This window comes from Stegostoma tigrinum, chromosome 1, assembly GCF_030684315.1.
Source record: "Stegostoma tigrinum isolate sSteTig4 chromosome 1, sSteTig4.hap1, whole genome shotgun sequence".
NCBI lineage: Eukaryota > Metazoa > Chordata > Chondrichthyes > Orectolobiformes > Stegostomatidae > Stegostoma > Stegostoma tigrinum.
Genome location: NC_081354.1, coordinates 16,603,337 through 16,624,739, shown reverse-complemented (window position 1 = coordinate 16,624,739; position 21,403 = coordinate 16,603,337). Strand labels below are relative to the sequence as shown.

The 21,403-nt window shown below is 37.7% G+C and overlaps 1 protein-coding gene across 1 annotated transcript in view; it reads left to right on the top strand.

The window, feature by feature from the left end:
• polr2b (RNA polymerase II subunit B) overlaps positions 1 to 21,402 on the top strand; it is a 42,491-nt gene extending 21,089 nt beyond the window's left edge. Inside the window, exons 12-25 of the mRNA XM_048527181.2 lie at positions 2,333 to 2,472; positions 2,767 to 2,878; positions 4,665 to 4,819; positions 6,516 to 6,714; positions 8,056 to 8,224; positions 8,882 to 8,978; positions 9,087 to 9,181; positions 11,628 to 11,878; positions 12,901 to 12,990; positions 14,556 to 14,663; positions 14,738 to 14,851; positions 17,238 to 17,398; positions 18,459 to 18,654; positions 21,048 to 21,402. Of these exons, the coding sequence (XP_048383138.1) occupies positions 2,333 to 2,472; positions 2,767 to 2,878; positions 4,665 to 4,819; positions 6,516 to 6,714; positions 8,056 to 8,224; positions 8,882 to 8,978; positions 9,087 to 9,181; positions 11,628 to 11,878; positions 12,901 to 12,990; positions 14,556 to 14,663; positions 14,738 to 14,851; positions 17,238 to 17,398; positions 18,459 to 18,654; positions 21,048 to 21,137 (1,977 nt within the window). The 3' untranslated portion in view covers positions 21,138 to 21,402. The remainder of the gene's footprint in view (positions 1 to 2,332; positions 2,473 to 2,766; positions 2,879 to 4,664; positions 4,820 to 6,515; positions 6,715 to 8,055; positions 8,225 to 8,881; positions 8,979 to 9,086; positions 9,182 to 11,627; positions 11,879 to 12,900; positions 12,991 to 14,555; positions 14,664 to 14,737; positions 14,852 to 17,237; positions 17,399 to 18,458; positions 18,655 to 21,047) is intronic.
• The last annotated feature ends 1 nt before the right edge of the window (position 21,403 follows it).

Genomic DNA, 21,403 nt, shown 5'->3' with positions numbered 1-21,403 from the left:
GGCTTATCTTATGAAGAGAGGTTGACTGAGCTTGGACTCTTCATTGGAGAAAAGGAGGAGGAGAGGGAACCTAATTGAGGTATACAAGATAATGAGAGGCACAGATAGAGTTGATAGCCAGAGACTGTTTCCCAGGGCAGAAATGGCTAACACAAGGGGTCGTAGTTTTAAGCTGGTTGGAGGAAAGTATAGAGGGGATGTCAGAGGCGGGTTCTTTACACAGAGAGTTGTGAGAGCATGCAATGCGTTGCCAGCAGTAGTTGTGGAAGCAAGGTCATTGGGGACATTTAAGAGACTGCTGGACACGCATATGGTCACAGAAATTTGAGGGTGCATACATGAGGATCAATGGTTGGCACAACATTGTGGGCTGAAGGCCCTGTTCTGTGCTGTACTGTTCTATGTTCTATTATGATTGGAAGGCAACATCATCAAGTAATGTGATTGAATTTGTTACTAGTTTGGGTGGTCCACAGCCAAGGTTTTAAAGTCATTCAAAGCCAACTTTGAAAGGATGAAAAATTGAAAACAAATTGACTACTGGAAACTGAACTAAACTGATTTGGCACGACGATCGATATGATACATTGGAAGAAGTATTCAGTACCACAGTATACTTCTACAACATAAATGTTATCAGCCATGCTGAACAAACAACATGATAGAACAGGACAATAGAGCTTGATACCTTCTCCATAGCTGTGCAATATTTCACTTCAAAAGACATAACCGATTCTCTGTGGAAATTTTGTGGAGGAGCCACTGTCGGACTTTGTCAGAAATCAGATGACACCAGATTATTAGTCTTGTTGGTTTATTTAAGATCACAAGCTTTTGGAGTGCAGCCCCTTCGTTTGACAAAGGAGCTACCCTACGAAAGCTTGTGATTTCACATAAACCTGTTGGACTAATAGCCTGGTGTCATCTGATTTCTGACCTTTCGGAAACTTGTCATTGACTTGCTAAAATCACCCTTTCAGACCATGTGTATTCCAACTCATAACTGAGGTTTTAATTTTTAAGAGCTCTTCATTGCAGTATGTCTCTTTTAGCAGATATGATATGTCTGTCTCTTCGGGCAATACACCCTCCTGCCTGTGTAAAAGGTTTATTCCAATTTACTGTATCAAAATAGCTCACAATTGTCAAATCTTGTTCAATGCAAATTGTTAGAGAAAATCTATTTCCTTTGGAGAAACTGCCCAGGAGTCATCGATTCAAAGCTGTCACATTGTGCAGAGAAAGATTAGAAGAGATTTCTTTGCGTACGGTTATTGGAAGAGTAAGTGCTTGAGGCATAAAATTGAGTAAATGTACTTGTTGAAGTAGGTAATGATACAAGGCATTTGGGTTAGTTCTAGCTTGCCTGAATGCCACTTATCATTATTATCTTTGTCAGGGCTTTGTGTGCTGTCCTAATATTGACCTTTGAAATACTGAATTTTCTGTTGCTTTCTCTGCCTCTGTGATCTTGTGAGGTTAATGATGAGCTGTATTTTCCATTTGTAGTTTTGCTTTGGCCTTCTCTATAATCTTGTAAGAATATGTGCTGCAAAAATGAAAAAAATACATAGAGGACTGTTTAGTTCAAAGCCACAAACCTAACGTAGTAGCTAACATGCACGTGATGTCACTTAGCATATTATTTTCAGTATTACTCGGTGTATTTATTTTCTATGTGTCTCATCATTTTAAAGGAAAATTATAACTGAAAGGCAATGTTATAAGTAACATCTGAATTTCAAGGTGTTACGAATTGCAAATGGTTTATTTTAAGCTGTGTTAGGCATAGATAAAATTCTCAGATGATAAATTGGAAATGCTAGGCAGGTCTGGTATTACCCTAATGAAGAATTCTTGGTGTGAAACATTTAACCCTGTTTTATTCCTAGTGACTGCTGCTAGACCTGAAAAGTACTATATGTATTAGAAATCTAAAATAAAGCATAAAATGCTGAATATATTTAGCAAGGTACTATAAATATTGGATATCTGAAATAAAACTGGGTATGCTCAAGCTTGGTAGCATCCTGGTGAAGAGTTCTTGACCTGAAATGTTAATCCAATTTTGTTCTCTGCAGATGCTGTTTACGCAGGGTGACTGGTAGCATTTTATGCTTTATTTCAGATTTCCAATATCTGTATTATTTTGATTTTACAATAATATTCAGATTAAAATTTGAACAAGTGCATCTATTGAGGTTTTGTGATTTTAATTTTTGTATGCCATACAGAGTTTTCTTTCAGCTATCTCTAAAGACCACTTGCAATGGTACTGTGACTCAAATGGCAAACAAAAGTATTAATTCTCTTCTTAAAACCTTTGTTTCAGGGCCATGCTGTGGGATTAGTGAAAAATCTAGCTTTGATGGCTTACATTTCTGTAGGATCTCAGCCGTCGCCCATTTTGGAATTCTTGGAAGAGTGGAGCATGGAAAATCTTGAAGAAATTTCTCCTGCTGCTATTGCAGAGTAAGTGAAATTAATAGGTTGCATATTGTATTGGGGGTAAAAAATAATAGATTTTTCATGCATTGTGATGTAGAACAATTGAGCAATTTCTAATTTTATAATAAATGTACGTAACTGTGGAGAGACTTAATATCCAGTAATAGATAACATGAACATTTATCTTTTTGTGTATTTACCAACTAGGTAATTGCCCAAATGTCTAAACTTGCATTGAGACATTAATCATCTTGTTGCGCTGGAAGACTCCACAGATAGTTCTAGAACTAACTGTTAAAACCTTTCAATTTCTCTTAGTGCTACAAAAATTTTTGTCAATGGTTGTTGGGTTGGAATACATAAAGATCCTGACCAGCTGATGACCACACTAAGGAAGCTGAGGCGACAGATGGATATCATTGTATCTGAGGTACAGTAAATCTCTGAATATACGGTGTGTGGTTCTGCCTTGTCAGTTTTATGGTGGACTGTTTGCACTATATAAAGCAGGAAATGAAACTTTTTTGGTTACATCATTGGGGTAAGGATGCTATCCAAGTTACATGAAGTCAGAACAAAAATAGGAGAATACTTCGCAGATCGCAGCATCCACGGAAAGCAAAATATTCAATGTTTTGGTCTGCTCATCAGAATTGGATAAGTGGAGTTATAATTTTTTTTTCTTGCAAGTTTCACTCTTTCTTTTTCTTCTGTGCTGCTTCAGACACTAAAACCTGCTCTAAGGGCATTCTTTTGTTTCTCTTCTTGCCCATCAGAATTCCCTTTGGTCCTGTAAAACTAATTCTTGTCATTTTGCCAGTCCTGTCTGCCACCCCATCACATACTTTCATTTTGTTCTTGTCACGCCCTCCTAACCTGTATGAATTATGATGGAAGTTCACCAGTATGAAGTATTAATTCTATTCCCTGTCCACAGATGCTGCCGGATCTGCAATATTGTGCTTTTGGATTAAAATTAAAGGCAACTTTGTTTTGCATTTATGTTGTGCAAAATGACTGGAATTGGGTGCTGAAAATAGAAACAAAAGCCTTTCTCTGTTCCTTCTTATTAAACAATAATTCTTCAAAAGAAGATAGTTGAAATCAATGAAAATGTTTATAGATTTTAAACCTGAAAAATGCTCACATTTATTCAAAATGCTCTCATGCAGCAGTAAAAGTTGTTGAATCCTGTTTGACTTTTAAAATTGCAAATTTGGGTTAAGGTTTTTGAATAGATATTTGCATCAGAAAGATTAACTACACCTTTGATGTCAGAAACTCAGATTATAGATTTTAGAGTTCAATAACGTCATTTGTTCTTATTGTTAGTGGTTTGTTTTTTTAAATATTGGCCTGACGAGCAAGCCAGCACTTTATTTCTCTTTTCTGATTTCTTCCTTTTCAGTCTTTTCCATTGAAATTGGAAAACAGAGTGTAGCTCTACATTCTTAATTTTAAACTAGATTTTAGACAAATGTATCTGTTTACCATTGGGAGAGTCCCCTTTTGAAATAGAAGTCCTTCATTGCACTTCCCAATATTTGTACATCGGGTATTTGCATGGTTTGTGTGGGCTCATTTTACAAAGTTATGTTTGAGATTCCTGTTTCTATGAGCGTTTGCTAATTGAAATATATTTAACCTAACTGATGGGCGGCTGTTCGCTAAGTTGGACCAAGTCAGTATTGTAATAATTTAGAGATGGAGTTCAAACCAGACATGCTTTCTGGTGCTGGTTCAGATGTTTCTGTGTGCGACTTTTTTGCCTTTGTATAAAGAGACAAATGCTTCCATTTTTAACTGTTCCTCTCACCTGAGTTCTATCATCTTGACCTCACTAAGTCTCGCCTCTTGATTGAAGCCCGAAGAACCTCTATGTCTACTCACTCTCGCTGTTCAACAGTATGTAGTAAGAAGTCCACTTATATTAGGACCCTTCATATTTGTACTGTAATGAGTTAATGAAAAGAGATGAAGTGGAAGGGAAAAGCCAAAAACGGACGAGAGGAATAAATTATGGGCAATTCTTTGGCAAATAGATTGCTCCCATAAATTCAGCTTGTTTATTTTAAAAAATGTCTGTGACTAATAAATAGTGAAGGCAAATGTGTATTTCATTCTGATTCAGTAAAATGATTTAAATGTTTTAAGAATGATCATTTCATTAATTTGAAAATTCGTTTATTCAAAAACAAGCGTTCTCTTTACATAAGGTATCCATGGTGAGAGATATTCGTGAGCGTGAAATTCGGATTTACACTGATGCAGGTAGAATTTGCCGACCCCTTTTGATTGTTGAGAAACAGAAGCTGCTTCTAAAGAAGAGGCATATCGATCAATTGAAAGAGCGAGAGTACAACAATTATAGGTATGTTGCACGATTAACATGTTTTTTTCATGTAACTGCTTGTCATCTCCCCTCGGGAATTAATGAGCATGTTGAAATGCATACTGGGGCCAAAAGCCAGTATTTATGCTGCACATGATCCTCCTCCCACCCTAACCATGTCAACATAAAACCATAAGGTGTACGAGCAGTAAATAAACAACTGATCCCATCAAATCTGCTCCGCCATTCAATTATGATCATTGCTGTTCTGATCATTCTCAACTCCAGTTCTGTGTTTTCCATACAACTCTTGATTTCCTTTATTGATTTAAAAATCTGTCCATCTCAGCCTTGAATATAATTTTAAGGGCAAAGCCTCTACAGCCCTCTAATGAAGTATTCCACAAATTCGCTAGCCGCTGAGAAAAAAGGATTTGTCTCATCTTTGTCTTGGTAACCTCTTCCTCTCAGATTATATCCTTTTACACAAGTTGAAAGAACATCTTCACATCTACCCTGTCAAGCTCAGTAAGAGTCTTGTACGTTTTAATAAGGTCGCCTCTTATTCTTCTTAATTCCATTGAATACAGGCCTAAACTGTTCAACCTCAGTGTTTGTACTCGCTTAGAGTAGAGATATTTAAAGATAAGTTGCTTGCCTCAACTACACTGTGTGCTAGTAAGTTTCAAATCCTGATTATTCTCTGGATGTGAAAGTGACAGTCTTATAAATTTATAATCTCCAAGTTTTGGACTCCTCAAAGTGGAAATATCTTCAAAAATTGGGTAGAAGAAATAAACTTGAGGAACAAAAAAGTATTAGGTTTTATATATTGTTTTTACCTTCAGTAAAGGAAAAAATTGATTTTAAAAAATATATTTATTTTCCATCCAAACGATACCATTCCTTGAGTCATCATGGCTCTCTGATTCCTTGTCCGAATGGCGATTCCTAACTTGTAAGTCTATTAATTAATTAATCAAATTGGAACATCACTGTCAAGTCTCATTTATATGTTTGTAACGTGTCAGTTTTCACATTTCCTTGCAAGAGTTAAAAAAAAAACCATCTGGAGTAGGAATGCTGACCTATTTAATAGGTTATAGGTATAACCTATTAAATACATTTTTATTCTTTGCTAAATCCATAGTAGTTTCAAGAGGGATCCCATTTTGAAGATCTATTCTGCCACCTTTTTTGGGAATGTAATGTATATATGAAGTGATGAAACCCCAGCAGTCTGCCATAGGAAGAGACATCAGCAAGTGTGTTGGTTCACCTACTCACTTGACAGTAACTTTCCAACTGTTGGAGTGGAGCCAGCTTGACTTCTCTGCCCCCCCCCCCCCCCCCCCCCCCCCCCCGCGCCTCCCCAAACTATCAATGCCTGCCTGGAATTGATTTATGTGCTGCGTGCAATAAACGTTCCAAAATGAAATGTGACATGTCTTAGTACCGGGAGGCCTATTGCTGCCATTGAGGGAGCAGAGCGAAGTGAGTGGACAAAAAAAAATGCTGAACTCTGACTCCCAGTAGCCTCCCAATATGTGGAAGCTTCCTGTGGTTAATGATCAAAGTTATACTTGTGATTAAACTGTATATGGTTAAATGCTGCTTTCTAAACTATGAAAAATGTGCAGAAAGGATCGTTCCTAACTATCAGTAGTGGAAAGATTTTGAACCGACTACTTGGTTGAGAGCACACTGATTTAAGCCCTTTTTTCTTTTTATGCAGTTGGCAGGATCTTGTGGCTAGCGGAGTGGTGGAGTACATTGACACACTGGAAGAAGAGACTGTAATGTTGGCCATGACTCCTGATGACTTGCAGGAAAAGGGTGTTGCATACTGTTCAACATATACACATTGTGAGATTCATCCATCAATGATTCTGGGTGTTTGTGCATCAATTATTCCATTTCCTGATCATAATCAGGTGGGTAAGACTAGAAGAGAATTGTTGAAAATGCATTTGTGGTGGTAAACCGCTGAAAGATGTGTTAAGTATCACCTGTCTTGTTTTGGGGTAGGGACAATATGCTGATGTCTGAATTAGTACAAAAAAACACCTAGGACAAAGAACACCTGGATCTGTTTCATAGCTGGTGCCAGTTTTTGTGGTCTAGCTCACTCTCACCTTTCATGGTAATTCATTTCTCAACTCTATCAATTAAGTAACCAATCTTACTGCCCCTTCTTATTCTAACTTGCTGATTTTGCAGTGGCTTCTGGCACTTGAAAATTGTTCCACAATTTTGATGGTTGAGTTATTACCCACTACTTGAATTGCCTTCTGGAACTGGGAGTTTTCTTATCCATTCCGTGCATTCAACTTTGAAGGTTAAAATCATTATGTGAGTCAATACTTTCCATTTCAAGATGGGAGTGAAGCTGACAATGAGGTTTATAAATTTTGAGATTTTTCAGTTCTTCTTTGACCCATTTACCTGCAGTGTCTAAGATGTCTATAGGTAGTGTTGTGATGTATTTCCAGTAGTATATTTCATTTGACTTGCTGATGCGTTTGCATGTTTGACATTTGCACACTGAGACCACTGGATGGCACTGATGTAACGTGCAAATACAAATCTCAAATACTAGTAGATCGTACATGTGTGGAAAATATCTGTCTTTTTTGAAATAGCATGTACAATCTCTGAATTAATAATGTTGCAACTTTTACCCAGTGTTTTTTGAACTATCTGGTCTTGGATCAGAGTCATAATTTCTCTGGTTGTAAGACTGGCTACCTGAGCGAAACCCCTTTGTCCTCCCTGGATCACTTTCCATTGTATAATCACTGAAACCCTTCAATCTGAGCTCTTTTTAAGATTAAAACTTTTTTTTTGTTCCTTTTCTCTCACCTCCCTCTTTGCTGAAATGATGCGCTGATCTTTATTATGGAAACGTTCATTTGGTAATCCAGCTTGAAATTGTTTATCATCACACCCATTCTCCCACAATTTTCTCCATCCTTGCATCACTGAAACCCAGATAAGAAGATTTTCTGGCTCCTATCTCCATACTTTCCACATTTCCAAAGAGTTTTTACCTTTAGCTAGAACTAGCAACTGTTGGAAGCAGGGTCAGAAGTATTCTGTGCACACTAAAGAGATTTTCAGAACATAGGTAGTAATTGTATTTTCAGATTTGAAGTGAAGATGTACAGAATCTTCAAATGTGTGATCTCTCAGTTTTCTGCAGAAGGCTATGATATATGTGCAGGTGGATTTATGAAGATCTTCAATCTCATTACTTATTCCTGTTATTGTTGCAGTCTCCCAGAAATACGTATCAGTCTGCTATGGGTAAACAAGCTATGGGAGTTTATATTACAAACTTTCATGTGCGAATGGACACCCTAGCACATGTGCTGTATTATCCTCAAAAGCCACTTGTCACAACCCGTTCCATGGAGTACCTGCGATTCAGAGAGCTACCAGCTGGTGAGTGACAGGTCAATTGAAGCAGGTTAAATGTCAGGCACTTGCAGAATCACAGTGTCTCTCTGTATATTTGGTAGAGTTATTGCATTTACATTGCCACAGTAGAGGAGTCGTCTGTTACATTTTGGATAGAAGGCAGCTATATCATCTACCACTCATGAAGAATCACTTGTCTAATACTGCCTTTAGTTCATGACTACTGAAGGCTTTCTTCCATGTTTGTCATAGATTAAAGTTATTTATGGGATGCCAGAGATGAGTATTAGAGGTAAATGCATCTTTTATCGAAGCAATTGGCAATTCTTTTTCTCTTTAAAGCTAGTAACATATTTGAGAGTCAGTAAGTGTGTGGGAATCTAACACCAGTTAAAGTGAACAAAGTGGCTTTGGTTTTTATGGTTGATAAATATGGCCTGATTCAGTTCTCTGTGAAGACCTTTTTTTTAAAAATAGGTTTTTTTAATGAATGTAAGTAGCATGTGATTTTTAACCCCATGTTATAGATCCATCTTAACTGCCCATGATTCACTTAGATCCAAGAGCAGATCGAGTTTACCGCTCAATTGAAAGTAGTTATCTTGGATTTTGAAACCTGATGAAAGGTTACTGTGGATTTTGAGGGTGATGTACTAAAAATGGAAACTTAATCTTTTTAAGGTATTAACTCTATAGTAGCAATTGCTTCGTATACTGGCTACAATCAAGAAGATTCTGTCATCATGAATCGTTCTGCGGTAGACAGGGGCTATTTCAGGTATGTATAACTTGTCCTAGAATTGTTCTGAAGTTATTTTTTCAACTGCTTATACTGATTCTTGATGTATGTTTATTTTGCTGAATATATTTATTTTTGTATGTTTAGGTCTGTATTCTACCGCTCATACAAAGAACAAGAATCAAAGAAAGGTTTTGACCAGGAGGAAGTATTTGAAAGACCTACTCGAGAAACTTGCCAGGGTAAGCCTGCACTCTGTATTACTTTGCCAGTTTAGATTTGTTTGCTGCACGTTCACTTCTTAAGGATTGGCTTTGTCCAGGCGGTAACAGTTTAACTGGGAAAATAGTTTCCAGAAGATTGGTGACCCGCCTCTTTTGTGTTAGAATTAATGTATGATTGTACATTCCACATTGTTGTGTTCTTGGTAATTAATTCCATTCTGTGATTCAGATATTATCCTGTTTAAGCTGTATTTTGTTTTGTCATCTGGCTTGATATTCCAGGTTATTTGCACTAGCATATGTCTAAGGTGTTTTAAGTATGATTGCTATGCTTTCTTCCATAGGCCTTTACTACTTTTTCCTTTATTCTTTCATGGGATGTTGGTATTACTGGCAGTTACAGCATTTGCTAATGCAACCCTAATTGTCGTTGACAGAGTAGTTGGTTAGGACTTTTTAGAGGACAGTTAAGAGTCAACCATATTGCTATGGCTCTAGAGTCAGATGTAGGCCAAATCAGGTAAAGATAGCAGATATCCTTCCCTAAAGGACATTAGTGATTGCTGGAAAATGAGACAGTTTAATGATCACCATCACAAAAACTAGCTTTCAATTCCAGAACTTTTGGTTGATTTTAAATACCTTCATTTGCCATGGTGGGATTTTAGCTCGCCCCAGATCGTTCATATGCACCTCTGAATTACTGGCACCATGGCATTACAACTATACCACCCTTTTCCCTTATCTGAACTTTTGGTTAACATATCTGAGACAAACAAGAGTGAGGTTGAGTGTAGAACTTCGGGATTTTACATGTTGCAAGCTTGAGTTTGTTTGTTAACATGTACAAAGGGTCCTCAATTTACAAACTTCCAACTTGACACATTTCCTGAACTTATGAACAGCTGCTTTATTTTGCCCTGCATTATATTCCCACTTACAGAACTAAGGTACTGTCTGTACTTCACATTCACAAAACTACTTCTTTCCGTCTCTGTCCTTCTAAGTTTGATATTTGTGCTAAACATACAAACTTATCTACTTCTTCCAATATGATGCAATCCATAAGACATAGGAGTGGAAGTAAGGCCATTCGGCCCATCAAGTCCACTCCGCCATTTAAATCATGGCAGATGGGCATTTCAACTCCACTTCCCTGCACTCTCTCCGTAGCCCTTGATTCCTTGCGACATCAAGAATTTATCAATCTCTGCCTTGAATGCATCTAATGTCTTGCCTCCACTGCACTCTGTGGCAATGAATTCCACAAGCCCACCACACTCTGGCTGAATCTATGCTCTAGTTCCTTCTAATGTATTTCTTCAAACTGTCTTTTGTCTTTTTGGTATTTGTACTCAATCCACAGTCTAAACTTCTAAACTTAATTTGATGTGCGTCATTTTGTCGAGTCTTTACAGCACTGCTTGCAGAATCAGAATTGTCAGCCTACCACAAGTTTATGTTCTTGCCCCAAGAATTGCACCTAATTTTGAGTATTTATTCAGTGTACAGATCGGATAGTTTTGGCAATAGTATAATGCCTTGTCCTAATCTTCCATGAGACATCTGATTAAAATAATCAGCACCTTCAATTTCTTCTGTGTTTGATCACTTTGCCGAATTGCATTTTGAGATAAATATAAAATGCTGTGTGTTGTTGGTTTAAACATTCTCTAGTTTTCCTGATATTTCTCCTCTACCCACTGCTGAAAATATTAATTTCTTGTCAAGAGTACTGTTCTAGTGCTGCTGGTTGTATCCAAATGCCTATTATCATAGGTGAGCCTTAAAATGAGTATCAAAACGCCCTTTGGAATATTGGCATCAAGTGCAATCGTAGTGTCATCCAGAATGTGTGATTCTAGTTGAACTGTGTGAAAAGCTTGACTGATGCTATGTAGTGCAGCTGTTTGGTTGAATTTACTGAGCATGTTATTTATTTGTTTGTAGCAATTGATGTTTAGCTTGTTTCTATACTGATCAGACTTCAGAATGTGAAGTTTAGAAATCTGATGTGCCCATCTAATGTTGATTTATTTTTCTAGCTAATGTATTGGTGGTATAAAATAAGGGAGCTCACCAAGAGGATCCTATTCTGAAGGCGATTTTTATGGAGTTTTAAAAACAAAACACTTAAATCAGTTGACTGAAAATGTTCAAATGTTAAGGCTTCTGCATTTTTTACAAGTTTAAGTTCATTAAAAACCAGTCCCGTAAAACAAAATTAGCAGCTTACATCGACCTTCTGACTGAATTATAGCATAAAATAATTATGTTTCATCAAAAACTCAGCATGCATTTTATTTACTCCGATTACACTGCAGAAACAGAAGTCTTCATATTTTTAAAATTACCATTCACGTTTGGAGTTGGTTCAGCTGGTGAAGTTACACATTTGACTGCTAAAGACTTAGTATGGTAATTATTATCTTCTAGTGATACATTCTTTAAACTTATTTTCTAGGCATGAGACATGCTATTTATGAGAAGTTAGATGAAGATGGACTAATAGCACCTGGTGTGCGTGTGTCTGGAGATGATGTAATCATTGGTAAAACTGTAACGTTGCCAGAAAATGAAGACGAGCTTGAAAGCACAAATCGACGATACACAAAGAGAGACTGCAGCACCTTCCTGCGCACTAGTGAGACTGGTATTGTGGATCAGGTCATGGTGACACTAAACCAAGAAGGATATAAATTTTGCAAAATTAGAGTAAGCCACGAAAATAATTAACGTTTATTCCTTTTTTGAGTATTTTTGTTTATTAAAACTTTGGATGGATACTTGTGCTTTTAAAAAAAAATTAGTGACATCCACATTACGTCTACGTTATGATTTTGTATTTATTTACAGCCTTAGCTGATCGAACATTTGGATGATGATGGGATAGTGTAGGGGAAGGGGCTTAGATTAGTTCACAGGTTGGCGCAACATCGAGGGCCGAAGGGCCTGTTCTGCACTGTATTGTTCTATGTTCTAACTTATACTTCCAGTAGTCAGTTCTCCTTTGTTGGGTTAACGATGCTGTCTGATGTTACATCCGAGACTAGTATAGTAAGGACTATGCTATCTTTGTCACTCTTGGCCCTGGTCAAGATGCCATCCAGGTATTTGAGAAGAATGAAGAAACTGAAAGACAGTGTTTGTTTATTTCTGATTTAATATTCTTTGACTTTAAAGGCATGCAAGGTGTCTGTTGTAGGTTGATTAAAATACAAGACCTTAGTTTGCCTTGGTTTGGTAATACCTGTGTACCTTCAAGCCAGAAAACCTAGCTCATTGACGAAACAGGAGTATATAATTTAGAGCAGAAAGACACCTTATCTGGAGGAATTCACCAGAGACACACAAAATTGAAGCAATCTGTTTTAATCTGTTCGGAAGAAATTTTGGACCAACAAGTGATATGTGCTTATGTGTTTGCATACATACAGAGTCTAAAACAATGTCTTTAAATGTGCCAGGTTTTCTCAAAATCTTGGGAAGATGCAATCCAAACCAAGTTTGGTAATGCTGTAGAGCACCTTTCTAAACTAGGCTCTAAGGGCCGTTGAAATAGTGCATGTAGTTGTAAGCTTCTCCCTGAATGAGATCCTGCACTGGTACTATTAAGGCAGTTAGCAAGAACCATTGTAAGGTCAACCAAGTGTTTATTGCTACCACCTGACATTTATTTCTCATTTGCCTTACTCCTGTACTGGGGATTTTATAAACCACGTGCCTTTTTTACGTAGGTGCGATCTGTCCGAATTCCACAAATTGGAGACAAATTTGCTAGTCGTCATGGTCAGAAGGGAACGTGTGGTATCCAGTACAGACAAGAGGTAAGGAATATATCTCATATGCATTCAAGTCTTTAAATGAAAAAAAAAATTGATGCAGGTAAAGCAGTTCAGGATCAAAGTGGAATGCAGTAGATGCCTGAAATGGTGGGATTGAGCAAAAAGTGAAGAAACCTCTCAAGTCAGCCAACAACAGTTGAGAGGTTTTGGGCTTCAGAATCAAATTTTCCTTCTTCCTCAATTTAAATATTTCAGATGGGCTGCCATCCATGTTTACCTTTTCTTTAACATGTACACAGATTTCGATTTTTAATATAGTGGAGGTTACATACAGTATTGTTTGATTTGATTGATACCAGAACAGAAGTTGCATCTTTTTGCCTTTTGACATCCTGAAATTCTTCACAGATAGCTGTGTGGAAAGTAAATGCTGAACTAGAAACGAGTGGTGAATTTTGAGAAGCCCACTAAAAGAGAAGAGAAAGGTTCACGAGGTCAATTCCCAGAATGGCTGGACTATCATATGTTGAAAGATTTCAGCGACTGGGCTTGTATACACTTGAGTTTAGAAGGATGAGAGGGGATCTGATTGAGGCGTATAAGATTATTAAGGGATTGGACACTCTGGAGGCAGGAAGCATGTTTCCGCTGATAGGTGAGTCCAGAACCAGAGGACACATTTTAAAAATAAGGGGTAGGCCATTTAGAACAGAGTTGAGGAGAAACTTCTTCACCCAGAGAGTGGTGGATATATGGAATGCTCTGCCCCAGAAGGCAGTGGAGCCAAGTCTCTGGATAGTTTCAAGAAAGAGATAGATAGAGCTCTTAAAGATAGTGGAATCAAGAGTTATGGGGATAAGGTAGGAACAGGATACTGATTGTGGATGATCAGCCATGATCATAATGAATGGTGGTGCTGGCTCGAAGGGCTGAATGGCTTACTCCAGCACCTATTGTTTATTGTCTATAAAGAGGCGGTGATGAATTTAGCAATTACATTTGAGTTGAAGCTAGAAATGTAAAAGCATAGCTGTCAACAGTGAAATTCGGTGGTGGGGCAAAGATAGTGGCATGTACACAAGGTCTGTCTCAGTGGAGCAGAATGATGGCAGGACAGCTTGAGAGAACAGTTAATAAAGCATCAAGACCAAGGCTGCTTTATTGGTAGAATTGAATACAAGAGCAAGGAAATTATGTTGAACTTGTATAAAACATAAATGAGGTACCTGTTCACTTCAGAATGCCCCTCTTTAGGAAAGATGTGAAGGCTTTGGGGAGTCTGCAGTAAAAATTCACAAGAATGGTTTCAGGAATGAAGAAGTTCAGTTACTGAAGTAGGTTGGAAGAGAGAAGGCTGAGAGGAGATTTAAAAGATGTTCACAGTTCTTTGTGTTGGAAAGAGAATCAGAAGTATGGAGCATGAAGTCATGAAAGAGTTCAAGCTAGGCAAGAAATTAAAATTTGTTTGCTAAGGTGTCTTATGCCAGCAAAGTTCAGGCTAATGAACTGTGGAATAGACATAAGCATAATGTACTAACCTACTTGATTTCTAGTTTAATTTTTTGTTTTCTTTATATGATAAGCTTTATGTGTTTATTGTTTTGTAGGATATGCCATTCACATGCGAAGGTATCACTCCAGACATTATAATCAATCCACATGCCATTCCTTCTCGAATGACTGTTGGTCACTTGATTGAGTGCCTGCAAGGGAAGGTATGTTTAAAAGTGTCAACGTTTAATTGATATGCAGAATTGGTGTCTACATTCTCATTCAAGTTTTTTTCCAGGTGTCGGCAAATAAGGGTGAAATTGGTGATGCTACACCTTTTAATGATGCAGTTAACGTACAGAAGATTTCAAACTTGTTATCAGACTATGGATACCATCTTCGAGGAAATGAGGTAATTTCCTTTTTTCGTAAAGCAGAAGAAAATTTGAATAGCCTGGTGCAACCTTATTGCCACTGCGTGGGAAAACTAAAGTGGCACTTACGCCATTGTTCATACGAGGGGGCATACTGTGTCACATTTACCTTCAGCTTCTAGATAAAAATGAGAATTGCAGGACATACTCCTCCTTTGTGTTTGGATCACCCAAATCTGATACTGTTCATTTTCTTTGTTCCTGGATTGAATTGCACCCCGCCTTTTCTTCCATTATTAGTGGTAGATCTCATTTGTTGTGTACAGGATAAAATTCTTCTAGTAAGTAGATTTACATTTACCACCCTGATTTCCAGTGGAATGTGCTTGATTCTTGAATCAGGTGAGTATGGGGCTGGTTATATGATGTTATGCCTCCAATGTTGAGTTTGAGGTGCACAGCTCAATTACACAGTATGAGTCTGCCACGTGGAACAGTGTTTTTGAAATCTGCTGGATAGGCTGCTTATAAACAAAACTGGCTCAGGAAGCAACTGTCACATCTCAAGACCTAGTTTGGATCTCTCAGCCATTAAATGGAATGAAAATTATCAATACAGTTCCCCACATTCATTCGCTAGCCGTTAACCTAAATGAAATGCATAGATTTTACTGCAAGAAAGATGTATTTTCATGGTATAGTCAAGAAACATCAAGTTATTTATATCAGACTGATTGTACATGTTGAATTCCGACATCCTGAGTAGTCTTCAGTTTACCCCTAGTTATACTTGCTAGATCTTTAGACAAAAAATTTCTTGCTGGCATCAGTGCTCAACACATGAAAGCTAAATAAATCTTTTGGGTGTTGTTGGGAGTTGGAAGCTGCTCTTTGTGCCATCTCTCATGCAGACTCTAAATAATAATGGTCAAAGACATTTCTTTCTTTGGCAGTTTCAAATATTGATCCCCTGCTGATGACTTTGTGCTGCTTGGAGCAGCTTGGAGTCCAGAACTTCCATGCCTAGGCAGTGCTAAAGAATCTTATCCAGCTTTGCCAAACATTAATTAAATATATTCTCGAACCTGTCTGTGCAGTCCTAATGCATCATAAACACAATGACACTTATTGTCTTATTGCATTATGTAAAGTATATTGTATATGTTAAATATTATAAATACTAAATATTATAAATAGTATAAATTATGTACAAGTATTTAGTGCATTAAGTTCACAGAATCGGCTGTAGAGCACAAGTTCTGCAATATTTCATTCTCTTGCATTTTCACAAAATACTTTGAGCCTTTGATGACAATGCTTTCTGTAGTTTCTAGGAAAATCCAACCGTGACATTCTCAGCTACAAATGTCATTTTGTACTTTGCTTGTTGCTTAAGAAAATATTTCACTTTTGTGACCAAGCAGCTTCACTTTTCCAAATCTGTTAAGCAAGGAAACTGGCATTGATATTACAACAAATATTTGTCAAATAGATAAAATTTAGCCTTTCATTCTAACTCCTCACTAAAGATTTGTGGGATATATTGTCTAACTTATAGTCGGATGTGAATTTTGTCCCTATTCCGTTTTGAAATATTGTCTTACATCATCCATTTTGGATTGAGTACACATTTGTCCTACCACCTTCAATTACAATTAGCATATAGAAATAGTAGTTATAAAGGCAGTTAATTGCATCTGTATAGTTAAGCTAGATTATTGATCATCAAAACATAATTTTATGCATCTATCTCAACTTATTATCCTGATGTTAATTTAGGATGAGAATGTTTCATTAGCTAACAAATCAACACCATCAGACAACCAGTCTGTTGAACAGTTTAACATTGTTTGCTGATGATTAACACTAGTATTGTAATGACCTGACCCTGTTCTTGTAAATTTCATTGAGCTTTGTTCAAATTTTCTCCTCCACTGTCTCAACTAGTCAGCCTTAATGTATACTAACCCTTGGACTGTTTACTTTCACATTTCCTAACTTATCTACCTAAATGGATTTGTTTTTAGCATGAAGTCTGCAATGTTTTTAACTTTCTAGTGCTGCAGTAGAATAATCCAGTAGATAATTGCAGTGCTGGTTCTGGCCCAAGTGCAAATAACTAGGTGGCCTCCTTCTATGCTCTTATTTCTGTTGGTGTGAGAGGCTGAGGAGCCTGATCCAACCAGGAAAAATAGACAATGGACTTGGATCAGGGATACTAGATAATGGTTTGGATCAACCTTCTGGGAGACAGAAATATAAGAATTCGAAGTGCTTAACAGTATGTCCATTACTGAGGGTCACATTGAACTGTGTAAACAACCAGCTCACTACTAAGTGACATTATTTTGTGTGTGTGTGTGTGTGTATAACAATTATTGTGTTCAGTTACACTATATTTATATGGCCCTCCCTCTCCTCTAGGTTCTATATAATGGGTTTACAGGACGTAAACTTACATCACAAATCTTTATTGGGCCCACTTACTACCAGCGCCTGAAACATATGGTAGATGACAAAATTCATTCTCGTGCTCGAGGACCTGTCCAGATCCTGAACAGACAGCCTATGGAGGGTAGATCTCGGTAAGATGATAATTCACATCTTTGTTTTCAAAAAATATTTTAAAGCTAAATCTTGCTCGGAACTAATAGCTTCAATGTGAAGCTACCTGCTGTTCACAATCTTGACTTGTTTCATTTGCAGTTTAATCTTGTTTGAATTATTCAGCATATTGTCAAAATTTTATTTCTACTGTAATGTACAAGTGTAATTGGCTTGGTTTATTCAAAAATGACTTCTTAAAAATTAGTGCTGGTAAGTTTTTAGTCTTTAATTGCCTTTGACAAGATGCTGGTGAGCCTTGAGCTGCTATGTCTGGATGCTGTAAGTTTATCTACCATCCTGTTGGGTAGTTGTAGGTTTTTGACTCCGAGATTATGAAGAAACTGCTTTATGTTTACAAGACAAGATGGTGTGTAGCTTGAAGGGGAGCTTGCAGTTACATAAAAACAAAGAACTTGGGAGCTGAAGCAGGTTTTTGTGGTTTTTGGGATCTGCTCTGCCATTCAACAAGGTCATGATTTACCCGGTTGTTATGGTCTCAACTGCGGCACTCTGTTTGGGCTGCCACCACCCCACCTTCTTTCTGCACTGCCACCGCCGCGCGCCCCCCCCCCCGTTTCCACAGACTAAGGACCCTTAAAAATAGTTTTCATCCTCTCCATTTTGAAAGTGAGGCTGCTTATTCATAAATTGTTCTGTCTTGTTCTATTCTCTCCTACAAGGGATAACATCCTCTCAAAATACTCCCTATTGAGTGGTGGTGTTTCCGTGCATGTAACTGTTACCCTTGTGCTTGGTGGTGAACCTGTGAAACCTTGAGTTATTACAAAGGGTTGTGTAGATGGTACATTCTGCAATCGGGTTAATTTGGAGGGAGTGATTGTTTAAGCAGGTAAATGGGGTGCTGTTCAAGTTCATGCCTAGAGTTAGCTCCAGTGTTTTCAACAGAAACCAGTGTAGATACTTTGGGAGCAGACAGATGCATTGTTGGGTAATTATTACATTGAGAGATAACCTGACTTAATTGACACGTTTTTTGCACCCTTTTTGCATTTTCATGGTCTCAAATTTTAATTTCAGTGATGGTGGTCTACGTTTTGGAGAGATGGAGAGAGACTGCCAGATTGCCCATGGTGCTGCTCAGTTTTTGAGAGAGAGACTTTTTGAGGTTTCTGATCCTTATCAGGTGCACGTGTGCAATCTGTGCGGACTACTGGCAATTGCCAATACCAGGACACATACTTACGAATGCCGAGGATGTCGTAACAAAACTCAGGCAAGTGTTGAATGTCTAGAAGTTGAGTTCCAAAGTGCTGACAGATTTTTTGAGACTCTAATCCTGTAATTTTAAATGATAAGTGAGATCTCCTTCTTGAAATACATATGCTAGTTAGACATACAGACCCATTTTCTGCATGCCTGTCTAAGCAGCGAATTCATTTGGCATGTTTTAGGGATATATAGTTCTCACCTTTTTGTTTGCATGTTGTATATTTCTGTACCTATCTCAGTGTGTTGCTGGAATGCAACATAGTGCTTGACCATAGTGTTTTTTTTTTTCCCCCAGTGATACAATGAATACTTATCTTGTTTTCTATTGAGATTATTGTATTTGTGTCCAAGGAATAAGTGGGTGAATGCCCCAGATTTAAAAGTTTATATTTTGTTGATCAAAGTTGCTGTGTGAGATTCTCCACGCCAAAATCCCTTTCCTGATTAGATAGACCTTAATCAGTGTTTGTGACATTCCATTGCTTAAAAACGTCAATGGAATTGTCAGGCAAGAAAATCTTTGCTCCTGATCCAGCTTTACTGTTAGAAAAGACTAGCAAGTGCCGGAAACTAGTTGCATCACCTTCTGTCTATTCTAAGTGATCTTCTCATCTGTCTCCTTATGTTTGGTCCTTATTCTCAGTCCCATAAGAAACATGTTGTTAAACTCGAGAGGGTGCAGAAAAGATTTACAAGAATGTTACTAGGACTGAAGGGTTTGAGTTATAGAGAGAGGCTGAATAGACTGGGACTTTTTATCTGGAGTGTCGGAGACTGAGGAGTGACCTTTATAAAGGTTTATAAAATCATGACAGGCATGGATGAGGTGAATAGGCAATGCCTTTCTCCTAGGGCAGGGGAGTCCAAAACTAGACACCGTAGCTTTAAGGTGAGACGGGGAAACACCTTAAAAAGGACCTAAGGGGTAACTTTTTCATGCAGAAGGTGATGTGTTTATCGAATGAGTTGCCAGAGGAAGTGGTGGAAGTGGGGACAATTACAGCATTTAAAAGGCATCTGGATGGGTATATGAATAGGAACATTTACAGGGGTATGGGCGAAATGCTGGCAAATGGGCCCAGGTTAGATTGGGATGTCCGGTCAGCAGGAATGATTTGGACTGGAGAATCTATTTTCACACTGTATGACTCCGTGACTCTTTTTGAGTCTCATCATTACCTGTCTAAAATATCCCGATGCAAAACCAGTTCACTGAACGTCTGTTGGAACAGTGGCTTAGGCACCTGCATCTCTGTAACCTTGTCTGAAGTCAATCTAGACTGATGGGAATTGAAATCTCCTTTTATCCATTGCTTGCGAGTCTGTTTCAGTAGAGTTTGGGCAGTTTCCATTCGGCTAATACACCAAAACTGGTTTGAATTGACTCTCCATGGTTTAATGCTTATCTTTTTTGAAATATGAGAACCTGATTAAACCCTAGCTAATATGTTTCAGATTGCCACAAATTCTTTATTCTAGGGATATGTTGCAAGCTTGGAAAAAGCGAATAGATAGCTTATGTAGAAATTAGTGATTTTTTTTGGCTTGGTATGACTGTTCAGGATAGAGGTTGAGGCAAATAAAAGCGTAAGAACTGGGAGCAAGAGTAGGCAATTCAACCCCTTGAGCCTGCTGTACCATTTTAATACAGTCATAGCTGATCTTAATTTTGCCTGAATTCTGTAACCTGTCACCCATTACAAATTAAACATCTATCTCCCTAAACTTACTCAACGTCCCAGCATCCACCGCACTCTGAGATAATGATATCCATAGACTCATGAACCTTTGAGAGGAGTAATTTCTCCTTAGCGCAAATAAGGTGGAAATATAAGGAAGTGGGTGAACTGGGAATTAGCTTCTATGATTGGTCAGGTACACTTCAGAGCTAGTATTCCTAGATATTCGTGTATCCATGTTGTGTAGCTGTTGCCTTACTGTGGATCAGACTGAAGAACATGCTGGGTATTAATAGTGGAGAATGATAGTTTCCAAGTGTACAATCACCAAGAAGTGAAGAGAAAAGCACTGCATATCAATATTTTAAAATCTTAAGTTGGTAATGTAGCTAAAATTGACATGAGCAAGTGGATAAAAAAGTAGAATGATAATGTGGCAATGCAAATTGCTGAAGGCCTTGTATACTTCTTTTAAAAGAAAAGCCTCAAGTGAGTTTTGAGAGTTCGGTTGAATTCGGCATACTGATTGCTCTAGAGTACCTGGGAAGATGTTTGGAAAATTGCTGAAAGCCATGAAGCAATGGGTATGCATCATAAATGTCAGTAAATAGTCAGAAATGTTGATGGAACAAAATGTTGTGACCACAGTTGACAGTTTGGAGTACAGATCTAAAACATTGATGCTTCCCTTTTAATCACTGTGTACTTTGACTTTCAGATTTCGTTGGTACGGATGCCCTATGCCTGCAAACTCCTTTTCCAGGAATTGATGTCAATGAGTATCGCACCACGAATGTTGATTTCATAATGGACTTAATGTTGAGCTGTTCTCTCGCATGCTAAGCATATGACCAAATATTGAAGGCGTTCAACATGCCACTGGCAAAATTATTTGCAGAATGATTCACATCATGTATTAAAGTTGTGCTGGTATTGCTTAAAAATACCAAATCTTCAGTCACGTTTGTTCATGTGTTCACAGTTCTCACTGATAATTTGATCAGTGGTTTTATTTTTGCCAGAACTGTAAGTAGATTTTGTTGTGTAAACAGAAATAAAGTTTTGTATTTTAAG